Source organism: Phyllostomus discolor, chromosome 7 (genome assembly GCF_004126475.2).
Source record: "Phyllostomus discolor isolate MPI-MPIP mPhyDis1 chromosome 7, mPhyDis1.pri.v3, whole genome shotgun sequence".
NCBI lineage: Eukaryota > Metazoa > Chordata > Mammalia > Chiroptera > Phyllostomidae > Phyllostomus > Phyllostomus discolor.
Window position 1 is genome coordinate 101,093,716 of NC_040909.2, and position 26,472 is coordinate 101,120,187.

The 26,472-nt window shown below is 33.3% G+C and overlaps 1 protein-coding gene across 1 annotated transcript in view; it reads left to right on the forward strand.

Moving 5' to 3' along the window:
- The window catches only part of MCMDC2 (minichromosome maintenance domain containing 2), a 33,734-nt gene that overhangs the window by 2,349 nt on the left and 4,913 nt on the right, over window positions 1-26,472 (forward strand). Inside the window, exons 4-13 of the mRNA XM_028534078.2 lie at window positions 463-658; window positions 2,163-2,285; window positions 2,396-2,500; window positions 5,648-5,773; window positions 7,352-7,589; window positions 11,209-11,414; window positions 16,524-16,690; window positions 17,188-17,367; window positions 20,956-21,098; window positions 25,318-25,427. Coding sequence (XP_028389879.1) covers window positions 463-658; window positions 2,163-2,285; window positions 2,396-2,500; window positions 5,648-5,773; window positions 7,352-7,589; window positions 11,209-11,414; window positions 16,524-16,690; window positions 17,188-17,367; window positions 20,956-21,098; window positions 25,318-25,427 — 1,594 coding nt within the window. The remainder of the gene's footprint in view (window positions 1-462; window positions 659-2,162; window positions 2,286-2,395; window positions 2,501-5,647; window positions 5,774-7,351; window positions 7,590-11,208; window positions 11,415-16,523; window positions 16,691-17,187; window positions 17,368-20,955; window positions 21,099-25,317; window positions 25,428-26,472) is intronic.

Genomic DNA, 26,472 nt, shown 5'->3' on the forward strand with positions numbered 1-26,472 from the left:
TCAAGTTTGCTCCTGTCTCATTTGGACCCATCCCATTGGTTTTCTATAGCTCCTTTGGATTCTGACACAAGGAGATATACCAGGCCCATCTGGTATATTTTCTGCCTCAGACCTGGAATGAACCATTTCCCTTAAGGAGACTTGTTTCCTTTTATTGGAAAATTATAGTTAGCAATCACGGTCTGAGCAATGGAAGTGTTCCTTGCTATTGGGTTGTCATTGTTTTATATCTTTTCAGGAAATGTGTATTTTTAAGAAAAATAACGATCTTTTCAATTAAAATGTAAGATTATAAGGGTTTTGAACCTTTAATTGTATATTTAAATCTCTTTTTTGCTTAAAATTTTGTTTCCTAATAACATTAACATATCATTTACTTGATTTACCCTACAAATATATATTGTAATACAAGTCCAACTGGATTTGCAGTTTTTATTAATACCATGTTTATGTTCTTATTAGATTAATATAGTGCTGAAGTTAACACATTTACCTCCTCTGCCAAGTTATTGTCTTAATTTTTGTGAGTTTCCATTTGATTATACATCTCAAAGATTTTATATGATGCAAGGAATTGTGATTGCAATGACAACTGTAACCAAGTATACACAAGGTGCAAGATTTCTTTGTTCAGATGAAGCATGCCTTCTTTCAAAAGGTAAATATTAAAATGTAAAATCAGAACATTAAGCAATGTATTGTTTAATCCTAAATCATGTTTACAATTAGTTATAAAATATTTAGAGAGTAAAAAGAACGTTAGAAAACTTGGTGTCTTCTAATGTTTATAACTTAAATGCATTTTTTCCTCTCTTCTCCCACCAATGTGACAGATACTCTTCTATCACTGACATACTTGTTTTTCTCAGATTGTTTGTTCCCACTCCATGTGGGGACAGCATGAACATATCCTCTCTCAGTCCTTTGGCTTAACTTCAGTTTGGTCTTTCTCCAGAACATCTCCATTCATCTCCACCTCATTGAGTTGGATGCTCCTCCCCTCTTCTCTCTGAATACTCTGTAAATAAATACTGCATACTGAAATTATCTGTTTCCTTACTGTTGCCTATTGAAATTGTGTGTTTAAGTATCCATATTACCAGTGCCTTAGCACAGTGTTTGGCAAGAAATAGCTATGCAATAAATGTTCATTGAACTGCTCTGAACCCACACACAAAATTGAATTAATTATACTTTAAATTTGATTAATTTTAAAGAACTAAAAATAGATAGCTAAACCCAAAAGCAAATTTAGCTTACATCTATTTTGTTTTATGTGGGGGATCTTTGTCCACAGAGTCCCCCATCTGCCATGGATGAAAATAAATCTACCAAGACATGATCTGCTTGGGAAGGAAAGGTGGCAGAACTCTCAAAGAAGAAAGGCCAGGAGCCTTTTCCTCAGTGGGCTTTTATTGGGTTCATTTGCATAGGAATACAGGGCATATAAGTAAAGCTAATCAATCATTGCCAGGCAGTAATGGTCAAACAATAGATAACATTCAAAGAACTATGAGGGCTTATTTTGAGTCAGGGTCAGATAACTAGAGGGTCATAAAACTTTGGGGGAAACAAATTCGTTTCATGCTTGGACCCTTATCATTTAAATTGAGGGTATTAGCAAAGCAGGTTTCACAAGATTTTATGTATTCTTTCTTAGGCCTGATTGCCCCAGGGAACCCTCCCTTTCCAGCACAGGGCCACACACACCTCCCCCAAATATTTCAGGCTTAAATCGGTCAGGGAAAGTAAAGCAGCCAAGAGATTAGGAGACTTTTTGCAGACAGAATGAGGACTCAGAGTGTGTCAAAGCTGAGGGGCAAAGGTCCATCACCCCCTTTTTCTATAGCCCCCCAAGTCCTTCCCTGACGGCCCCCTTATGACCGTGCCTATCTTAAGTTGTTCCTCCCTTGAGGAATCTTACTCGTCATTGGCTAACCGGTCATCCACTGGGGGCCAGGAAGGGTGAAGTAAAGGGGGCAGAGGCGGTGCCCCTGCCAAGGAGATAAGCTTTGTCTTCTTAGTGGCTTAGGGTCCCAATTTGAAGCGGGCAAGAATGCTTGGACATCTTAGCTCACTCTCATTCGGCTTTAGCCATGGGGGGTTACAGCTTCTGAAACCAGGCAGGGCTGTTCCCAACAATTTTGTTTTGTTTTTTTCAGGATTTCAGTATATAAGGGTGCATGTGCCTGGTGCTACAGAATCTGCAACAGTAAGAAATGACTTTTTCTGTAATCTGTGTTCATCTCCACTTCAGGAAGACAGAAAATTTAGAGTACTTGGTGGTAAAAATGCATTTACATATTTCAATTTTAAAAGTAGTGTCTGATATTTAATATGGAAATTAAATTGAATATGTATTCTAATAACATTCTTTTTTGCTCTTTGCCTTAAGATAAACAGATAGTTGAAATAATTACTACAAAGGCACTTCATGCTTTTCAAGGATATTCTAACAACCAGCCATTTAGGTTTCAATCTCTTACAATTTTTCTAAGAGGTAAGTTTTGTTTGAACTAAAAGCAAATTGCTATAAAATATATAAAATATGTAATTGACTTAGTTATGCTTTTATATTATACAGTAGTTCCCCTTTATCCATAGTTTCACTTTCCATGGTCCACCATGGTCTGAAAACATTAAATGAAAAAGTCCAGAAGTAAACAATTTATAAGTTTTAAATTACATTAAAAAACACGCCATTCTGAGTAGCGTGATGAAATATCCTGGGAAGTGAATCATCCTTTGTCCAGCATCTCCATGCTGTACACACTCCCTCCTTGTTTGTTATTTGCTACTTACTAGACATCTAGATTCTCATATTGACTGTCAAGGATTGCAGTGCTTGTGTTTAAGTAATGTTTTTTACATAATAATGCCACATTCACTTCTTTTATATATATTGTTATAATTGTTCTGGTTTATTATTACTTATTGGTATTCATCTCTTAATGTGAATAATTTATAAATTAAATTTCATCATATGTATGTATGTATAGAAAAAAACAGTATATATGGGTTCTGGCAGAAGTAAGGCCTGCTTGAGTGTGGTTGGTAGGGTAATAATATATATGGGTGTAATAATTTATAATTTTAATTTGAACATTTCACCTAAAATGTCATATGGTGTGCTTGAGTGTGATATTGTTATGTTACAGAATTACAGGCTTATGATTTTGCAATAAAAGATTTTATAAAACAAAATGGGTGTTACTTTGTGCCAGACCCTGTATAGAGTTTGGTACTATCTGCACTTTCAGGCGTCCACTGCAACATGTCTCCCACAGATAAGGGGGACTGCTGCAGCTTAAGAATGATAGGATGTCTTACTCAAGTATTTTCAAGAGTCACATGTAGCTATGTGGCAATTATTTATTTAGTCACACAACATGTATTTAAAAAGATATTAGGACCTGCTATGTTCCAAGCACCGTGCTAAGTCTCAAAGTCATGATTATTTATGGTAATGATCTCCCATTATTCTATGCGTGTGTGCTATGAAAGTATTGTACTTATTGTTTTAGAATATAGACTTTATGAGGGTAGGGACTTAGATTTTTTACTACACACACTAAAAACTCAATAAATGTTTGTTATATAAATGAATGAGTATTGACATATGACTATCTGTTGAAAACTGCATGGGTAAAGTACTGCATAGCAGCATCTGCCATGAAGGAGGAAATTATTATCAGTATCAATCACCCAGGGAAGAGGTGAGAAGCCAGAACTGTGAAAATGAGGATATGGCTCAGCCTCTTTTCTTGGGTGGAGGAATTAAACCGTTCAGAAAGAGGGATCTTGGATGTCAACTATCCATAGGAAATATAAGAGTTAGGAAAGTAGAGACTCAAATAAGAACTCTTCACCATGACCTGTCAAGGATGAGGCAGGTATGTAAGCCTAGATGATAATACATAATTTTTATATAGCAGTTACTGTGTTCTCGACACTCTTACAGATATTAACTCATTTAGTCACAGCAATCCTATCAATAGGTTCTATCGTTATTTTCATTTTAGAATGTGGAAATAGACACAAAGAAGTTAAGTAACTTGTCAAAGGTCATACAACTGGTACATGGCACAATCATGATTTATACTCAGGTATTCCAGTTTCAAAATATATGCTTTTAACTACTTGATTCTATTACATACTATAGGTAAACCATATATTACAATATATAAATATAAGTGGCTATCCAACTTATATTTTAGTAGAAAACCATTTCTTCAAATAAACCCTTATGTAGAACCCAAATACATTTTTAAAAATTAAATGAATAAAAACAGGCTCTTTGGGGTTCATATCAGAAGAAATAATCAGACTTCCCAGACTTCTTGTCTTCCTCTTGACCTTTCCAGAACATATCCATCAAACTGGAAGATTCCATGGCACAGTTGAAAAACTATTATTTTTATTTTCCCCTTGTAATTTATTCTGTATCATTTAGTTGTTTGCTGTTGTTGTTATTGTAGTTGTTGTTGTTTTTGTTAGCTTGGTTGGTTTGTTTTAGGTTTTTATTGTCTCAGTTCTTGAGCCTGATTCTTCCCTTCCAAGTCTGTAGGGTACATCAGTATGCTCTCTGGATCTTAAAAAAAAAGTGTAAGAGAGGAGAGAAAAGAATTAAAAATTCTTTTAGTGTTGGAACAGCTGATGTGGCTCAGTGGATTGAGCACAGGCCTGTGAATCAGAGGGTTGCTGGTTCACAGCGGGACATGCACCTGGGTTGCAGGTCGGGTCCCTTGTGTGGGGCATGCAAGAGACAACCACACATGGATGTTTCTCTCCCTCTCTCTCTCCCTACCCCTCTGCCTAAAAGTAAATAAATAAATAATCTTTTTAAAAAAGAATTAAAAATGAAGATCACTGTTTGATCTTGTTCACAGAGAGAAGTTAATCTCTTTGTAAATCTTTTTCTGCATAGCTTTACAACTACCCAACTTCTAACTGTGTAATGGAGGACCAAGACTTTTGGTGTATGATCTTTTTGAATGAGATTTGAACTTATACAAAAGCCTTGCCCAATATGTAGGTATGAGAGAGGAACCTAGGATAGTGCAAGAGAGTAGACTTTGGAACTAGGCAGACGGAGATGTGAATTTCAGTTTTGGTACTTAATTATTTAGCCTTGTGCAAGTCACTTACTTACCCTCTCAGTTTTTTCATATATAAAGTGGGTATGACAATATCTATTTTTAGTTTACAATTGGGTATTGTATGTCAAAGTACCTTGTCTATATTGTAGATGGTAATAATACCTTTTAAAATTATTTTATTCCCAAATAAAATATTACTTATGAAATCATGTTTATTAAAATTTCTTATCATTTAATGCAAAAATATTTCATCTTAAATAGAATGATCTTGTTTTCTGTTTTGACTATGTAGGAAACTATCTAGTTGTTATGTCACATGCTCCTTGAAGTTAATTCATCATTGCCTATAAGTATCAAAATTTATCAACAATAAAAATTGCCTCAATTTATATTACTGCCATCCTGTATGGATATTACATTAAATAAAAGTAAATACTTTACAACTAATGTAATTACTGAATTGTTACTGTTCAAGATCTTTGAACCATATGATCATGTATAAGTTTCTTTTAGTGAACACACTTTCTTTTGTGTTTAATAATTTTTAGATGAATCAGTGAATAAAATGAATATAGGAAATGAGTATAAAATTATTGGAATTCCAACCTGTGTAAAAACTTTACAAACTTCTGTCTGTATAGAGGCAAATAGCGTCACTTTTTGCAGTCCAAAAGGTAAGGAAAATATATAGTATATATATTAACAAGTATTTACATTTAAATCCATTTGCTTAGGAAATAAGTATTGGCTGCCTATGTGCTGGGCACTCTTCTGAGTGCTAGGGATACAGTGCTCAGGACAGTTAAGGTTCCTACTCTGAAATCAGGTGATAGTAAACTAATCAGTAAAACAATTTCAGATAATAAATTCTATGAAGAAAAAAATGGGATAATGTAGTGCCTTGTCCACAGGAAATCTTTTTTCTTGCTAAACATTATTATCATTATAATAATTAGCAATGAGAAAAATATTTCAGGGTCCCAAGAGTTAAAGACTAGTCAAAAGGCTTTTCTACCCTAACCTTTATTTTCTAGGCTTAGCTGGATCTTAGCTTGTGAACTGAGAAAGAGAGCCCAATAAAATAGCATCTTTCTCCTCATCTGAGTTCTGGACCAACTGAGACATAAGGCAAAATAGAAAGGCAAAATATCACCTTTATTACTGACAATTTATTATTTCTTTAACAACTCAAATATAATTAAGCATTATGTAAACAAAAGTGGAGAGCAGACCTACTCTTTTAACTTGGCACACAAATATCTAAATGTAAGAAAAGCTAGTTAAATCTTGAATAGAGTTAGATTTTTAAAAGAATTTTTACATAACCATTTGCAATAATAGAGGTCCTAGTTGAATTTAAATGCAAATATTTAAATTCAACTTTAGATTATAGATACCTCTGCTTATCTTGAAGAGAATGCTTCTTAACAATAAAAATGTTGAAGAAAGGCACTAATGAACAATAGACATTTTAGTGATATTTTAAATATTTTCTGTTGTGAGGTGTTTCAAGATGTATTGGTTTGGTAGCAGAACATGGCTTATATGTAGGTGGAAAACTGCTTTCTCATGCTGAACTCCAGAATTAGGCAGATTTAACCACACAGATGTGGCAAGAGCTACACTACGGTAGGCCTTCCTTGGTCCATGGGCATGTGTGAGTAGAAGAAATCAATGCTCTATAATGGGAGCCCAAGAGGAAGGAGAAAGGGACTGAGTTATACATGCATAGCTGTTTCTCCCAAACTGACCAATTTGATTAAATCACTCATTGCTTTCAGGAGTTGGACAGAGGGAGTGGAGTTCTAGACTGTTACCATATAGTACAGTATAATGCTTTCAAAGTAATAAAGTAATATTTCCCTTTAACAGCAACAGTCAAATATTTCCCATTCTGCTTTTTAGCCCTCCAGGTAATATTATTTCAAACATAGAAATAAAAAAGCAAACACTACAATACAGGAGCTCTATGATGTGGCTTTGCTCACATAGGTCTTAAAAGAGGGACTTGTTTGCAGTCAGTCTACATGGACACTTGGGGTGACCGCTTCCTTTTATCACGTTTCCTGGAATGCAAATGACAGACCTGAGTGACCTCCAGTCATAATCTAGTATCATTATAATTTGAATATATCATCACTAAAAGAACTGTATTTTGATAATATTTTAGATAAATAGAATTAGGTATCTATAATGTCTTTTTTCTTTGTTTTCAAACCCCTTTTAATGTATGTGTTATTATTTACTTTCAGTTCCTTCAGGAATTAGCGACAATTTCAGGTGTCTCCTCTCTTTGACTGCCAGCTCATGCTGGAAGTTTACAGCAATACTTACCAGTGCCTTTGCGTCACACATTGTTCCTCCTGGGACTTACAATTTGCTCAAGCTCTGTTTGCTGATGAGTCTAGTACAGACAAGGGACTTTAACAAGGAAGTGGAAGATTGTCTGGATATTTTAATTGTAACAAGTGATTCTCTACTTGTAGACAGGTAAAATATGTGACATGAAATTTTTCAAATTATAAATTGGTCACAGATTTAATTATTTAATCCTTTCCATGGGCATTATTACAAGACAAATATTTAGGATTTATCTGGGCAAAAATTCATTTAAATAAATGTTTATCAATAAAGTCCAAAAGTTTTAAAACATGGATTGAGAAATGGGATGTTTGCTTTCAATATTTTGAGAATCTATTTTAACTATTTAAAGTTTCCACCTATTTTACACTCTGACCTTTACAAATAAATGCATCATACAGGCTTCCTTTTCCCCCTCCCCCTACCTTAGAGTTCTGCTTTTGTACTTTATGTTCATTTTTAAATAATCTCCCCCTCTAAGAGGCAACAAGCCATTTCCTTACTTTTCTTTAAGATTCCATTCAGTAATGCTGACTCACTGTACCCAAATAATGCTGTCAAAAGTGCCCAAATTACTGTTTTGGGAGCATCACCCTAATGTTAGAATAAGCCTTAACTCAGCTTTTGGGGCTCCTCACTAGCAAGTACCCATTTTAAAAGTTACATAAATATTCAAAAAGCTAAGAATATGCATTTTATAATAAAATCTTATGTTCAATTATAAAGAAAACCAAATATATAGAATGAATTTAAAATTAAAAGAATAAAACTCCAAAATTCAAATGTTTTTGCTAAAATTAAATTGCAATGTAAGTATGGTGCTAACTGCTATAGATTGCACCAACTGAATTTTCCCATATGAACATAAAAATATTTGCTTCCTTACTACCTCACCAGTGCTGGATATTATTAAACTTTAAAATTTTTTCATCTAATTGATGGAAAATTATATTTATTTAATTTACATTTTTTTAATTGGGAATACATTTTGACATCATTTATAGTTTGTTAAACACTTCTGTTATCTTCCTATGAAACTCCTTGACAATTGTTCACTTTCTATTAAGTTGTTTATTTCTTATTGATTTATGATACCTCTTATAAATTAAGACCATTGTCTCATTTCCTGTTTGTCATTAACCTTTGACTTTTCTTGTGGTATTTGAGGCTGTGTGGTGTTTTGTTTTTAGGTAAAGTTTATGTATAGTGAAATAATAAGATCTTAAATATACAATTTGATGACTGATAAATGCATATACTCCTGTAGCCATCACAACAATATGGAACATTTTCATCACCTAAGAAAGTTCTTCCATTCCCTTTTCCAAACAGTTCCTATCTCCACAGGTGATTTCTGTCACCATAGATTAATTTCCTGCTCTTAAATTTTATATAAGTAGAATCATACAGTGCATACTTTTTAAAATTAATTTTAGAGGTGGAGGGGGAAAGATAGAGAGAGATTTGTTGTTCCTCTTATTTATGCATCCATTGGTTCCTTCTTGTATGTGTACTGACCAGGGATGGAACCCACACCTCCACATATCAGGATGACACTCTAACCAACTGAGCTACCCAGCAGGGGCATACAGTGCATACTCTTGGATCTAGTCTCTTTCACTCAACATGTTTTTGAGACTGACCCAGTTGTATGTATCATTATTTTATTGCTTTTATTGATTAGTAGAATTCCATTATATGAATATAGCAGAATTTGTTTATACATTCTTCTGGTGATGAAATCTTTGCCAACCCCAAGGTCATAAATATATTATTTTGTGCTTTCTTCTAGAAGCATTATAATTTTCACTTTAATATTAGGTCTCTTATCTATCACAAGCTAATTTTTGTATGTGGTTTGAGGTAGAAGTCAAGGTTTTTGCTATGTTTTTGCTATGCACTTATTTAATTTTTGTATACCATTTGTTGAAGAGACTTTCCTTTCCCCCATTGAATTGTTTTGGTGCCATCATTGAAAAGTAATAGAACTGGATGTAAATTACTTATAAAATTGAACTGGGTATAAATCATCTGAACTCTCTTTTCTGTTATTTTAACCCATTTGTCTATAATTATGCCAATACCACACATTCTTCATTATTGTAGCTCTGTTAAGTTTTGAATCAGGTAGTGCAACTTTATTCTTCATATTTGTTTTTTTCCCCCACTGTTTTAGGTCCTTTGCACTTTCTTATAAAGTTTGGAATTCATATGTTAACACCAACCTCACCCACTACTCCCCCTCAAAGAAGACTTTAAGGATTTTCATTGGAGCTACAGTTAACTTATAAATCAGTTTTGGGGAGAATTTACCTTTTAACAATGCTGAGTCTTTCAATCTATGTATATGGTGTGCATCTCCATTTATTTAAATCTTTTGTAATTTCACTCAGCAATGTTTTATAAAGGTCATGAACATATTTTAAGTTGATTTCTAAGTATTTGATATTTTTGATGCTATTAAAAATGGTAGTGTTTGCAGTGGATGGGTGGCTTGGTTGGTTGGAGCATTGTCTCATATACTGAAAAGGTTTCAGGTTTGATCCCCAGTAGAGGTGCATGCGGGAGGTGGATGATGGATGGATGGATGGTTCTCTCTCAAATTGATGTTTCTCTCCCCTACCTTCCTCTCACTCTCTCTCTCATCAGTAAACATATCCTCAGGTGAGGATTTTTTTAAAAGGCAGTATTTTGTTATTTTCATTTTTCAAATAGTTTCTGTGAATATATAGAAATATAATTGTTTTCTTTATTTTGACCTTGTATTCTGTGACCTTGTATCTGTGTTTTTTTTGTAAATTCCTCAGCTGACTTCAATGTGTAGCCAAGTTTGAGGCCCATTGTTCTATACAACTAGGTTCTCAGCCTGACTGCACATTAGACTCACCTGAGAGAAGATATATGCGTGTGGCCCACAGTTCTAATTTCCCTGCTTTGGGGTGGAGCTTGGTATTGGAATTTTTTAAAACTCCACAGGTGATTTTAATGAGTTAGGTTTGAGAACCACTGCTCTAAAGGTTTGCAAGTTTCTTTCTAAATTTCACTGCCCCATTTTATAGTCTTCAAACTAACATCCAAATTCTTTGGAATGGCACATACAGTAGACATTTTATAACATCTACTTATCCACATTTAGGGGATGCTGCTGCTTCTATATTTGCTCTGCATGTCTATGTTTAGTCGTCATAGCTGATTGCACCAGCAGCCTATGATTTCTGTGGCAAGGATTTGAAAGCTAAGCTAAAATAATCATATTCTTTTCTTAGAATTTAAATTTGAGAAATAAAGAGGCTGAGGCAGTTGGCAAAGAGATTAGAAAGCAAAAACTCCCGAGAGTTACCATGATACAGAGCATCGGCAGCAGGAATAGTCATGATGAGCTATTGGCAAACCTAAATGCAAAAACTCCAAGTAAACAAAAGAAAACAATTCATAAAATGAGGAAGGCCCAGTTCAAATGTCATCTCTCTGTACCTTTCTGTGGCTTACTTCCAGGAAGAAATAATAGTCTCTTATGGATGTTCTCAAAACATTATTTCAGCATTTTTCACATTGTATTTTAGTTTTTTGTTTATGTCTCTTTCTTGGCTGTGAGTTTTCCAAGTAAAGGATTAAGTTTTATATATGTTTTTTATACTTAGCTCAGTGAAAATTGAATCAAATTAAATTTGATTATGTAGCTGTTACATATTATGATTCTCAAAACCAAATATTAAATAATAGTAATGAATAATTTATTTTTCCCTAGGCTTTTGAATTTTAGTATAAACCTTGTGCCCCGTGGTATACGTCATCTGGTCTCTACTGAAATTTTTCCTACTCTGTCCAGGAATAATTATGGAACTGGAGCGGTTAGCATTCAAGCTGGCAGTGCTTTGCTGGCTAAAGGTGGTATCTGCTTTATAGGAGACTTGGCTTCACACAAAAAAGATAAACTTGAACAACTTCAATCAGGTACACACTATATTTTTCAAATTAATTTTCTTTTTTAATATTTTTTATTTATTGATTTTTAGAGAGACAGAAACATGGATTTGTTGTTCCCCTTATTGATGCATTCATTGGTTTCTTCTTGTATGTGCCCTGACTAGAAATCAAAGCCACAGCCTTGGCGTATCTGGATGATGGTCTAACCAACTGAGCTACCCGGTCGGAGTATCAAATTAATTTTCACCTGTTTAATTTATAGTTTCACCAGTGACAAGGTGTTATTTAACAGTTAGGATTGTATTGGACTTGTTTTAGAAATTGAGAAATTATACTAAATGTCATGTCTCATTTTATCTTTATAAATAAAAACAAAGGACTTTAATGTGCAAATGTACTGTTTTAGCCTTTGCTCTCAGTTGTGCTAACACATGAGTTTTTGTTGAACTAGATTTATTTCCTTTCTTGTCTTATTGCATTAAGTAAGACTTCCAATATGATATTGAAAAGCAGTAGTGAGAAGGGACATCCTTGTCTTGTTCATGATCTTAGCAGGAAAGCTTTGAGTCTTCTCTTTCAAGTTGAAGGCATAGTCCTCTATTCCTAATCTACTGAGATTTTTTTTTAAATAAATGGGTGTTGGATTTTATCAAATGCTTTTTCTGCATATATTGATATAATAATGTGATTTTTCTTCTATAGCCTGTTGATATTGTGGATTACATTAACTGATTTTCAAATGTTGAACAATTTTTGCTTACCTAGAATAAAGCCCACCTGGCTGTAGTATGAAATTCTTTTTATACATTGTTGGACTCAATGTGCTTATTTTTTTTGCGGGTTTTTAAATCCATATCACAAGAAATATTGGTCTGTATTTTTCTTACCATGTTTTTGTTCTGATTTTGGTATTAGTGTATTACACAGTTTGGGGTAGATTTATAATTAACAAGGATATGGACAGGTATGGACTGAGCAAGAAGCAGTCAGGGCCTTGTACTCTTGGAATAACAGCAAGAATGTGCAGCAATGCTCAGGGCACATAGTATGTTCCCTCTCCCTAGAAGAGAATGCAGAAAGAGACCCACACTAATATGGTGAATTTATTTTTGACTATGGCACCAAAACAAGTAAATGGAGAAAGAAAATGTTTTTCAACAAATGATGGTGGACAATTCGGTTGTATATATGTAACCAAATTAGCATTGGCTCACCTCAACTATAAACAATAATTAAGTAAAGATGGATCGTATACTTAAATGTAAAAACTAATACTATAAGGCTCTAGAAGAAAGAAAACATAGAATATCTTCATGATCTTAACATAAGCAAATATTTCTTAGGACTTAGAAAGTCATAAACAGAAAATAATTGATAAAGTGGACTTCATCAAAACTAAAAAGTTATACACATCAAAGGTCCCATTTAAAAAGTGAGTAGACAAGTGAATAAAAAGAAAATGATTGCAATACATATATCTGATATCAGACATATACCTAGCACATAGAAACAATTCCTATAAGTCAATAATTTAAAAAAACAAAGAACCCAGCCTAAAATGGGCAAAAGACTTGAATAGTGACTTCACAAAGATATACAAAATGACTAATAAGCACATGAAAGAGTACTCATTATCATCCATTGGATACTAGGGAAATAAAAATAAAACTGCAATGAGATACCAACACTCACACACTAGGAGGGCCTGCTTCATGGACATGGAACAAGTGTAGTTTCACAAAGGCCCTCCTCCTCCTAGAACAGGCTGGGGCTTGGTTAAAACTGTACTGTCACCATTTTCAAATTTTTAATGATTTTTATCATCAAACTTGTGTTTTAAGGAAGTCCATTAAGACAGACAAGCATGTGTGTAAGCAGTGGAGGTACTTTCACACATGTGTTTACCATGCCTTGTTGCCCTTATTTCACATAGCATTTGCAATCACTATGCAGCTGCACAATTTGTAACCAGTTTTGTTCTCTCTGGACTCCTATGTATTGCAAGTACACTACAAGGCTGTGCTAATGTCCCATATCAAGACATTTTCAACTAAGTAAGGGAGTCAATAGCTCCCAAGAGGTCACACTTTCCCTTCCAACCAGACTTGCTTTTTCTATAGAAGGCAGGCAGTGGTAATCTAAGAAACACAAATGACCAAGGAACCCCATCATATCTTTTCGTACTTGGTTACTTTCTGTATTTGCCAACTACTTACACTGAAAATGATGATATAGGAGGAAAGAGAAATACAAGGCCATGCTTAGTTTCTTTTCCTTTCAGTCCTTCCTTATTCATCAATAAGCTAATTCACCATGCATTAGTGATGTATATCAAGAAGCAAAATAAAAAACAGGTTTGTGCAGCATTTCCAGTGTTCTCAAAGAAATATATATAGAGAGAATATTATAGCTAGTATATATTATAATATATCACAATATATATTATATATAATTTATATTATATTATTATATAATTATATATTGTATATAATTATATAGCACATTATACTATATATTATGCCTAATATATAATACAATATACAGTATTATATTATATGACATAATATATATTATGTAATACACACACACAAACATATAAGCATATTATATAACAGAATATATGGTATGTTACATAGAATATAGCATATATAGAATATATCGTATATTATGTACAATGATATATTATATGTGATATTATACAGAATATATTATATATTACATATTGTATGGAATATATAATATATGTTATATGCTGTATAATATGTAATATGTATTACCTGTGTTGTGATATACTGGCTACAATATAAGCTACATATATTAGTAATTTCACATGTGAGTTAAAAGATCATTTATTTGTATTTAAGATTGGTATTGTACCATATAAAGATAAATGGCAATATTCCTGCCAATAATTAAAAATTTTAGTTTTAGATCCTGGCCAGGTAGCTCAGTTGGCTAGAGCATCGTCCTGATTCGCCAAGATTGCAGGTTTGATACTAGGTCAGGGCACATACAATAATCAGCTGATGAATAAGTTGATTCTTATTCAGGTCAAACATACAATTTGATATCTCTCTCTCTCATCTGTCTCATCTCCCTTCCTTTCTTTCTCTCTAAAAATCAATATTTAAAAAAATAGTTTTAGAATGGTAATTACATTTATACATTTTTTTGGTAACAGATTTATTGAGATATAATTTGCATACTATACAATTTACCACTTAAAATGTACAATTTACTGGTTTTTAGAATATTTACGGAGTTGTAAAGCCATCATCACTGTCTTTCAGAATATTTTCAACACCCAAAAAGGAAACCCCATACTCATTATCAGTCATCTCTTCAAACCCCTTCTCCTCACAGTCCCTGGCAACCTAATTTGCTTTCTGTCTCTACAGATTAGCCTGTTCTAGACATTTCTTGTACATGGGATTCTATGATAATGTGGTCTTTTGTGACTGGTTTCTTTCAGTCAACATAATGTTTTTGAGGTTCAGCCATGTTGTAGCATGTGTCAGTACTATATTCCTTTTATAAACAATTCTGATAAAATACATATAGCATAAGATTTAGCATTTTAACCACTTTTAAGTGTATAATTCACTAGCATTGAGTACATTTATAATGTTGTGTAAACATGCCATTATCCATTTCCAGAAATTTTTAAATTATCCCAAACAGAACTCTCTACCAATTAAAAAGTAACTCCCTGTTCCCTGCTACCTCCAGTCCTTGGTAACCTCTATTCTACTTTCTTTCTGTATGAATTTGCCTATTCATAGAATCTGATTCCCTTTTATGGCTGGATAATATTTAACTATATATATGCCAATTTTAAAAATTTATTCATCTTTTGATGGACACTTGGGCTGTTTCTGCCTTTTGGCTATTGTGAATAATACCGCTGCTAATGAACATTGTTATACAAGTATCTGTTTGAGTCCTTGCTTTTAACTCTTTTGGGTATTATACCTGGAAGTGGAATTGCTGGATCATAGGGTAATTCTATGTTTAACTTTATGAGGAACCACCAAACTTTTCTACAGTAGTCATACCCTCTTACAGTCCCAACAATAATGTATGAATGTTCTAATTTCTCCATATCACCCCATTATGTAAGTAATAACATTTTTTAAGGAAAAAGCTTTATATATTGAATATTAGTATTTTTAGCAGCTTTTTCCTGATCTTTTTGAGTAAGAGGCACAGATTTTCATTTTACACTAAGCCACACAAATTATGTAGCTGGGTCCTGGTTACTAGAATGACAAAAATTTAAAAAGGTTGACAACAACCAAAGTTGCTAAGGATGTGGAGAAACAGAAATTCTCATATATTATTGATGAAAATGTAAAATAGTACACCATCTTACAAACTGGTGTGGCAATTTCTATTGAGTTAAATGTATATATTTACCTTATGACCCAAGAGAAAGAAAAACATGTATAAAAAAGACTTACTATGAGTGGAGAGAAGACTAATTTGAGAAATGGTTGGGAGATAGAATCCTAGAAATAGTATTGAATTCATAGACTGAGTGGGTTGAGGGACAGATAGAAAAAAGAATAGAATGTTTTCACACCTTTTTGTTTGGGTTTTAAGTGCTTGGATGGTGATACCCAATCATGAATAATGCACACAGAGCCATTTAAGGAGAAATGATTTGGTTTTAAACACATTGAATTTGAGATTTATACCCCCTAGTCATTGTAGTTCATATTCTCTCTCAGCCTTTTCCTCTTTCACTCACACAAAAATAGCCCACTTTCCATCATTGTTTTTCCACATAAAAGAACGTGGCTTTATTTCAACCTCCCTTGTAAGCTTGCACTGAATGACCAATCTCCTAACCTTCTGCGTATTCCACCCAGACACTGACCACAGTACTAGCTACAAGCTTTGGACAGCTGGTTCTCATCAAGTCACAGGACATATAAACATTCAAATATTTTCTCACCTTGTTATTTTTATGGCATATTTTCTAATTTGGACATTTATATCTTGCAGAACAAATTTACTTGTGTCTATATTATCTAAAATTTAGATGGTAAGATTCTATACAATATTTATTATTGATTTATAGATATATAGACCAAAGTGAACTTAAATAACAAATGGGTAATGTCTTTAACTTAGTTATGGAAAGCAGAAGCATCACAGTATATATCCCTGGAAAGAAGTCTGGGGATGATATCGATCAACAAATGACTTTTCCAATTCAGTGCAGTTTCTGGTCTTTCATTGATATGGATTCATCATCAAGGAAAAATATGCAGAAAACCAACACTCTAATTGGTCAGATGGTAAGGTATTTGTATATTTTATTGTTAGAATGTTATTCAGGGGATTTAGCAACAGATTTTAATCTTAGTTCTTTTGTTGTTCTTAGTGTTTTGTTATTACCCATTTCTATACTTAATTGGGTACTAGAACTAAATAATGACACAGTATAAAAATTTGAATGTTTTTAAAATCATTCCAAGCAGGTATCTTCTCACTAGAAATTGTTATTTGAATTTGGGAGAGGCTTTAAAGAATAATATATAAGAAAATACTTAATTAAGAGCATTTTTAAAAAATTAGTCACCACAAAGTTCCTGTAATATTCAGGAACTTCAGGAATATTCACTTTAAATAATAATTAGTAGTAACAAATCATAATTATTAGTTATGTGTACATAATTTAATATAATCAAGTATTATAAATATATGACTATTTCAATAATTTATAATTATTTCCAACGTTTTTGTGAAAATGCCTGAACTTAATGTTTGCATTTTACATTTTTGTTTGATGTAGGATTGCAGTTTAATTCCAGCTAATCTTGTAGAGGCATTTGGATTATTGATTAACTGTAATGAATCATCTCCTTGCCACACACTTCTTCCTACTGTGCAACATACTTTAAAGAAAGCCATTGATCCTGAAGGGCTGCTTTATTTAGCTTCTAAACAGTTTACAACAGAAGATTTTGAAAAGGTAAAGGTAGAAAAAATGACTGCCAAGAATACCTGTGGTAGTGGTTCTCAATTTAAATACAACTTTCATTTAGCATTCAGTTTCCTGCATTTAGGACTATTTTATTCCAGCTTGCTTCTAGCTTTTAAACATTTTGAGGATATTGTATAGAAAATATTTAGGATTATAAATAAATAACTATATAAGAACATAGATATTAATGTTCTTATATAGTTAGATGCTGAGTTTATTCTTTGTACCACTGTCCAAATCACCATACATGAAGAATCTTAATGAAAGAAATAAAAATAGATTATTTCCATGGAAAATATGGTGAGAGGCTGTATAGATATACAGTTATTTACATTTTACAGGCTATTCAAAGGGATTTTGTTTATATGAATGTTTTCAGCATTCTCACTTTAGGGAATACCTGTCATGACTCACTAAATCATTTTAATGTCCTGACATTAAAACATGTGTGGCATATTCAGAGAACCTGAAAATAGATGATAAAAATTTGGTAATGATTTTCATAATTACTAAAGGTACTCAAGTATTTACAAGTGAAACCCTTTTATTTTTTTATTTTTCCCTATACTTTTAAAATTTATTTTTATTTTTTTTAGTTTATTTATTTATTTATTTATTTATTTTATTTCAATCATTGTTCAAGTACAGTTTTCTCCCTTTTATTCCCATTCCAGCCCGCCCACCCATCCCTCCCCACTTCCCTCCCATTACCACCCTCCCCCTAGTTTTTGTCCATGTGTCCTTTAAATTTGTTCCTGTGAAACCCTTTTAATATTAACTATTTAGGAATCTGTCCACAGTAGAGTTAAAGTATCTGAATAGGATAGATAAAAGGCAGGGAATATTGGGAAGCAGAAATCCATGGGTCATTAAAATTTGTTTTTACACTTGCCCTCCTGCAATATGTAGACATATTGCATGGGTAAAAGATTGAAAGGCGAAGTAAACTTAAAAATAAATTATAAGCATTGTTTATTCACATAGAACAGAAAAATAACAATATTGATAATACAGAAAAGGTCTTTTTGTTTATTTTTAGCATATAAGAAAAAAGTAGTTTGTATCTAGGGATTAATATACTGAATATGTAGACACACTTATGATCTGGAGAAATTTTCACCCATTTTTTCCCTGAAAAACAGAAATAAAAAAAATTCGTGGATTTGTTAATTAGGTGCTTACTGAATATATGTATAAGCCTATTTGTTTGTTTTTGTTATATTCTCATGGAAATATAAATTCTCTTTAAATAGTTAATCATTTAGTTGAGATAAAAACATGATACCCAAAACAATTGCTAAATAGGGTGGCATTGACTTAAAGTATTTTAAGCTACTAGCAAGGAGGATATTAAGTACAAGAGAAGAGTTGGGAATATTTCATAGAAGAGGTGAGACTTTAGTTAGCGTTAAGGAAAGGTAAGATTTAGATGACAAGAAGGATGGGAATGCTAAACAAATAAGAATAGGAGCCGAGACATAAAAGTAGCAAAGAGTATACATGGAAAACTATGAAAAGATTTGCCTGACTGGAACAAAAATTTCATTATTGAGTCATTGGGATTGGGATTTGGCAAATTTACAATAAGCCTTGAAAAGCTCAGGCATTTTGTAGTTGATTTGTCAGACTGGAGAGAACAATTATAGACATAGAATTTACTAGGCTAGTGACATAGTGAAAATGATTTCCCCAAAAGATAAATCTGTGTATCACACAAAACAGATTGAATGGAATATGTTGCAGCCTGGGTTCTCGAGGAGGTGAACTAAGATGGAGCTTAGTGTGCCATTGATTATTGGGGAATGCTCTTCTTGGCAATACCTGTAGAAGTGAAATTGGAAAAGTCGGCATTCGTGCTGCCTGTCACTGCCAGAACTAATAAGTAGAAAAAAAGATTGACTTTTTATGGGTGCTTTATTCAGATGGCTAGCAATCTGAGAAGATGGCAGGTTACATACCCTAAAAGTCTGTCTTACAACTTCATCTCGAGCTGACCTTTTTCATAAGGAGAAGAAGGTAGGTAAGGAGTTTGGAACTCAGGAAAAACTTAGATAAGGGGTTTGGAATTCAAGGAAAAATGTTAATCAGATAAAAGCTGTAGTACAGCAATTTTCCTAGTATCCTTTCATCTGCTGACCCATGGTGATTCTTTATCTGTGTCCTTGTGGGCAGACATTTCCTCCCTGGAGCACAATGGCTCAGATACCATCTTATTCTCCTGCAGTCCTGCTGTGGTACAAAGGCTAAATTGCTTGTGGGTCCCCTGGAGTCAGAGTAGGTCTAGTCGTACATTCCAGTTCCTGGAACGTTAGCTTTGTACATTCATTAATCACCAAGCCTATTGACTACATAACTAAAGCTAAAAATTTTTAACTTTTGAGTTCCCCCATCAGAAGGGAGAAGAAAGCAGAATTGGACAGACGAAGGAGTCAAGCTGTGGTATAGGTCCAAAGATAGCCTTTGTTGGTCTCATAATGAGCTCTGGAGCTAGAGACTTATCAAAGTGGTCCTGCTCTATATAGAGGGGCTTTATAATACCCTCCTGCTCCACCTCAATCACTCATTTGTTGTGGGCTGTCCTGAGGCAAACCCTGAAAAAGTTGACAGCTGGAGGTCATATTCTAAGCAGACTCCCAGAACCTCAGGCCACAGTCCTTTTTCGAAGTGGGGATATAGGGGGAACATCACTGGGCCTCCACAGGGTAACAGCAGAGAGGGCTACTTATGTAATTATTATTATCCAGCTCTAAAGGCCTGAAGGGAACTGTAGAGTATAAGATGGATAAAGAAGACAGGCTATATCCAACCCAGGACAAACATATCCAGATCCTTTAGAAAAGTTATTTTAAAAATATAAATATTATAGTTAACAGCAAGATTTTTATGGTTAACTTTTTCTATGAGTTTTAAAAGCAAAAACAATTGGAATTGTTGAAGATCATGAAAATTATGTCATTGAGTGAGGACTTAAGAAACTGGAAATCAATCAGAAAGAAAGAAAAGCACAAACTCAGGGAAAATATTGATAATCATTATGTTGAAAACTTATTCTCTACCCAAAATCTTACTGAATCTCCAAGGCCCACATTCATAGTATTTAACACAATTTCTCCCATACTGCTAATGTTCAGTTGTGTTCTTTAAAGGGAAGAAAGGGAAGTAAGAAAGGCATCTAAGGCCAATGAGGGAAAGTTACAAGGAAATAAACTGTCAAAGAATTCAAGTTATTCAAAGGGAAATGAGCTTCTGATGGAAGTCTCTTTCCCAATGAAAGGATCTGAGTGAGCCTTTATTTCACTGGAAGCAAAGACTTGAAAGTCATTCCAATACATTCCACAGAACATTTCTGCACTAAGAGGGAAGAAGAGGTTATTTGGGGTAAACTTAAATATTCTTACAAGTATAAGACTATGATTAAAATGTTCAATTATTTTGAAATGGCTCTATTTAATCAATTTCAATGTAAAAAATTTTGCAAATGTTTAAAAATACAGTGACAATATACTTTGCATTTTTGCAATATAGATTCTACAATAAAGTATGAGTTTCTTAAATTTTTCACATTTTTTAATTTAGCTGCTGGCTTTTGCAAAGAATTTGAATGTAGAATTCAGCTTGGAGGCAGAAAGAATGATTCATGGCTATTATCTAGCAAGTCGCAGAATCAGAACTGATTCTAAATGTGGATCAAAACTGTCAGCATCTGCATTAAAATATTTGTAGGTATTCAATGTAAAATGCTAAAGCCAGTATTGACTTTTAAATGATGTGTTTGATTAACTTATTTATCTGTTTCATTTGTTTTCTTTGTTTGATTACTAGTTGGTCAGTTTATAATTTGCTTTGTTCCAAAAGAATTTAAAGTGACTCAGTTCCTTTTGTTATATAAAATATTATATCATTTGAACCTCCAGTAATTTGTTTTGACTAAATTAATCTTTATTGGACCCTCTGTATAAGATGTGTCTGAGAGAAGTATACTGATTTCAAATGAAAATGATTTTTTTAAATGTGGCTATTCACATTTGTAGGGAGGAAGAAATTTTCCTTTACCTTTCTTGGTTTTTCAGGCTGATCTAATAATTAAATCAACATAAAACAGATTAACAAGAGAAAATCAACCAAGTTTAATTACATAGTATATATGGGAACCCAACATACATGAGATATTCAGGGATGGAAAGTTAAATGAGTACATGTGACATTTTGAGCTAAGGATGAGGTAAGGTTCCTTGGGCTTCAGAGGGGAGGAAGGTCATTCCCAGGACAATAAGATCAGATGAGCAGTAATTAGATATTTGCCCTGTCCTATGGAGAGGTCGTAAAAAGTTATCTCTGGTAATAACTCATTTTGGGCAAGGCCCCAAATTTGAATTCTTTAGTCACTGTAAAGAGTTTTTGTGACCCTGGCTGGTGTGGCTCAGTGGGTTGAGCCCTGGCCTGTGAACCAAAGGGCCACTGGTTCAATTCCCACTGGGTTGCAGGCCAGGTCCCCAGTTGGGGGTGCATGACAGGCAACCACACATTGTTCCTCGCCCTCTCTTTATCCCTCCCTTCCCCTCTGCCTAAAAATAAATAAAATCTTTTTTTAAAAAAGTTGTGTATCCTTCCAGAAATTATCCATTTAAATTCTAGCATGTACAAATATGTAGTTTAAATATATGATGTATAATAATACATATTTATTTGAATGTTATGTATTTTAGATGAAATGTTATTTAAACATTACATATACATACATATTACAATATAGGGATATATATTCCTGTATATTATGATATAAATATAAATATATAAATATGGATATTCTCCTTTTGCCCAGATGGAATCTTGCATGGTATATGGGAGGTCTTTCCAGAAGGTATCCAGCCATGTAATATGAAAAATAGAGACATTTTATTGAAGAAGATACAAGATACAAAAAATATTGTACATGGGACAATGATACCTTGGTCCCCTTCAAAGTAGGCAAGTAGGCACTCTAAGACCTCACACAGTTCTCCCAATCACCATCAGCTGCCCTGAAGTATTTTCTTAAATCCCATAAACATTATGAAATCTCTTCCCTTTCAAAGGTGATTTTAGTTTTGGGAAAAGCCAGAAGTCACAGGGTGTCAAATCTGGGCTATAGTAGGGCTGAGTCACCTGGGTGATTTGATTTGATGTTTTGCCAAAAAAACTCTGCATGGGAAGTGATGCATGAGCAGGTGTGTTGTTGTGATGAAGTTGCCAGTCACCAGTTGCCCATAGCTGTGGCCTTCTGAATCATCCAAATAGTTTCCACAGAGGAATGTTCAAGCTTAACACAAAATTTGATGCAGATTCATTGCTCTACTACTCAGTCATTTTCAATATGACAGCCACACAGTATACATGGTACTCAATGGTGTCCCCCACTGAGTGGTACAATAAAGTCATTGTTCATGCATGTACATTCTAGTCCACTCTCATTGGCTGCAAGGTTACATTGATGTCACACAAACCATTCTCATTATATTGACAACAGTTGTACTTTTTTCGGACAGACCTCGTATGTATTATACACTCACACTATCAGCACATGAAGAATTACCTCATTCTGTTTTAATAGCTGCATTACAGTTTTGCTGTGTTGTGATGTGGCTATACTGTAATTTAAATAGTCCCCTATTGGTAGACCATTACTTCAATATAGATTAATATATAATCTAAAAAATTATAAAGTAGGACTAGGAATAAAGCAATCCATTAAATAAGTATCTTGTTATAACTGAAATAGAAAATAAGACAAGTGAGGAACCAGCAAGAAAGATCAAGTATGGGCCTATATGAGATAAATATGTTTAGCTAATTTCTCCCAATGGTATATTTATCTTTATAAAGATGAAAAAAATGCTGAAGATAAGACAAGGTAGAAATCAATGGTGATGCTTTAAAATGGTAAACAAAATTATATAATACTTTCCATTTTCTGAAGTAATATTTAAGATACTCAAATCAATATTCAATACTCAAAGCTTCAAAGCTTTGAAAATCCTATTTTCTCATATTTTTTGTTGTAAAAATAATTTATTTAAATAACCTGTTTACATTTGATTAATTCAAAAATAAAGCAGTCAATTTTAATATAACTGTACATTTTCCCATTGTAGAAATAAACCCTAGAGGAGGAGGAGATGAGGGTTATGAAATAGAAAAGTCAATGAACCACTAGTCAAAGGAATCATAAATTTTGAATTTTTCTCCTACTTATATAGACAGGTACCTAATATACCATGCTTACTTTTCTAAAGTAGAGCTGAACAATACTGTCTTCTTTTTTTCTTGAAAGGCTGTATACCTATTCTGTCCTGGTCATTTTTTTTTTTTTTTGGTGTCTGTGTCTTAGTATTTATTGCATTTTTTTCCCACTACCATTTAGTCCCCTTATACTCCTTCCCCCAGCAATCATCACACTGTGGTCCATGCCCATGAGTCCTTTTTCCTTTTTGCTTGATCCCTCCATCCCCTGACCTCCCCCCTCTACTACAAGGAGCTTGGGTAAGACATCAGAAACATGATAATCTGTAAATCTGTAAATAAACAACTCTGGAGAGATCTTTATAAGTTTGAATGATGGTCTTAGTCTAAAAAGAAAATTAATAGGATAAATGTAATGTCCTCAATTAGATGTCAACCTCCCTAGTACAAGTATAAATGGATGGGAAAGGGTGATATGACTTAATATGAAAAAGATGAGATTTCATTCTTTTGATGTTTAATATGAGTCAATATACATGGCTGTTAACAATACTGTGATTTGGGGTTGCATTAATAGAATATGGTATCATGAGTAAGAAAATGTTATTTCTATTCTATTCTGCTGGTTACAACTGTAATACTATACTGAAAAGGAATATTAACATTAAATCACAACTGTAATAATAGTATACAAAAAAGGAATATTAACATCTGCCCACTAGCCAGAATGGTGAGGGGCCTGAACTTTAAGATGTCTTATGACATCTTAAAAGGACTAGAAATATTTATCTTGAGAAACGAAAATATGGGGCAACTAGAAAAGCTGTGTTGTGTATTTGAAGGGCTGTCACATGTAAGTATTAGGCTTGTTCTGTAATCCCAGAAGACAGAACCAGCCACCACTAGGTGGAAATTGTAGTGAAACCAATTTCAGCTTACATTTATATACTCTTTGTAAGTAAGTCCCAAGATGACCTTATTTGAAATCACAAAATCACTATGAATTATTATCCCCATTTTATAGCTGAATTTCAAAATAATGTCAGAAATTAAATAATTTATACAATGTCACACAGCTAGTGAATTCTGGAGACTTAGCCCAGTTTTTCTGATTCCCAAGGCCAGCAATCATTCAAGTACATTACAAATGCCTAATGAGAGCTTAAGGGAGGTATCTTCAAGTAATCAAATATAGTTTAAAAATAAAGAAATGGATTACTTCATGATTCCTAGTGAGTCTTAGGAAAAGTTCAAGAGACTATACATTAAATGTTATAGAGAAAATTCAGTTATCTGATGGGAGTTTGAACTTTAACCTCAAAGATGTCTTCCAACACTGAAATTTCAAGAGTCTATGAGGACTTCAAATAGACGAAGAACTGTTAGAAAATCCCAACGATGTGTTTTTAAGAGATATTTAGTTAGCTTAGTTTTCCCAACTCTGTATTTATACGAAAAGAATGTGGCGAGATGGTATATAAAATAACAAAGATAAGCGAGGGTGGAAACCAACTCTTTGATAAGTCAAAATACTTGCTTATTCTGGAAGAGTCTGTTCAACTTGGTGAGAAAAGTGCTTTGAAAATAAATTTTTCAAAAGAAAGAATATGCTCATCCTTAAGGTGTTGCTTATGGTCACACGTCTTGGTTTGTTCCTGCTAAAATATATAGTTTTTATACTATCAACATATTTTGATTGGTATCAATTTTCTTTTTTAGAGTTTCCCTATCTGAAGCCCATGCTAGACTAAACTTAAGAAACAAAGTGCTTAAAGAGGATGTACTAATTGCAGCCTTATTATTTGAAACATCTCTCACATTGAAATATGGTAATCTTTAAAATTATTGATGACTACAAATAATTATGTTACTTAAATATTTTTACTGTTAAACTGTTATATATATATATATAGTATATTTTAAGGAATAATACATTTCTATCAGGTAAGGCCTGTTTTAATTTAAACAATTACTGATTGCTTATAGGCAGTATCACTTTCTGATATTAAGTTCCATATTGTGTATGATTGTTTCTATACTTGAACATTGCATTGTTTAAATAATTCTAGAAAAAATGTACTTCACACTACACATCAAATGATTTTAAATTTATCTTCCTTTTAAAATAATGTGTAACCTCCAATAGTCATGCAGTCAGTCCCCAACAGTGGAATTAGGCACATAGCCAAAGAAAATGTGATCATCTTGCATCACCAACCTTCTCTGAATGGCTAGTTATAATACTAGGACTACAGCATTTAATTATTTAAAATGGTTGGAGCTTATTATGGTTTTGCTAATAAAAACCTAAAAGGACTGTTAATGTAAGAGTAAAGAAAATTAATTTTTTCTTGATTAGATGAGACATTAATTTTGATGAGATAAACCTTGCTTCAAACCAAATTTTAATTCCAATCCTGGGATTTAAAGAGATGTTTTAACACTGACTTTTCTATGTGTATATGTTTAGTGTTTAAATTATTGAATTTATAACTTTTTGCAAATATCCTTTAGAACATTAGGACTTTGTTCTGTAATTATCTAAATCAAGCATTCCTAACCTAGGATCTATGGATACTTGAGAGGCCTAGGGGTTTGTGAATCTCTAAATTATATGTAAATTTGTATATGCATTTGCTTTATTCCTTTTTGCTTAGGGAGATAAATCATGACCCCTAAAAAAGGTTAATTATCATCTGGAATTAGTTTTATTTACCAAGAGAAAAACCTGGTTCTCAACTAATACTAAACAAGAGGAAGAATATGAATTTTTATTTTTTTAATATTTGTTTCTTTCTAGAGCAAGGGGAAGGGAGGGAGAGAGGGAGAGAAATATCAATGTGTAGTTGCCTTTTGAGCACCCACTACCTGGGA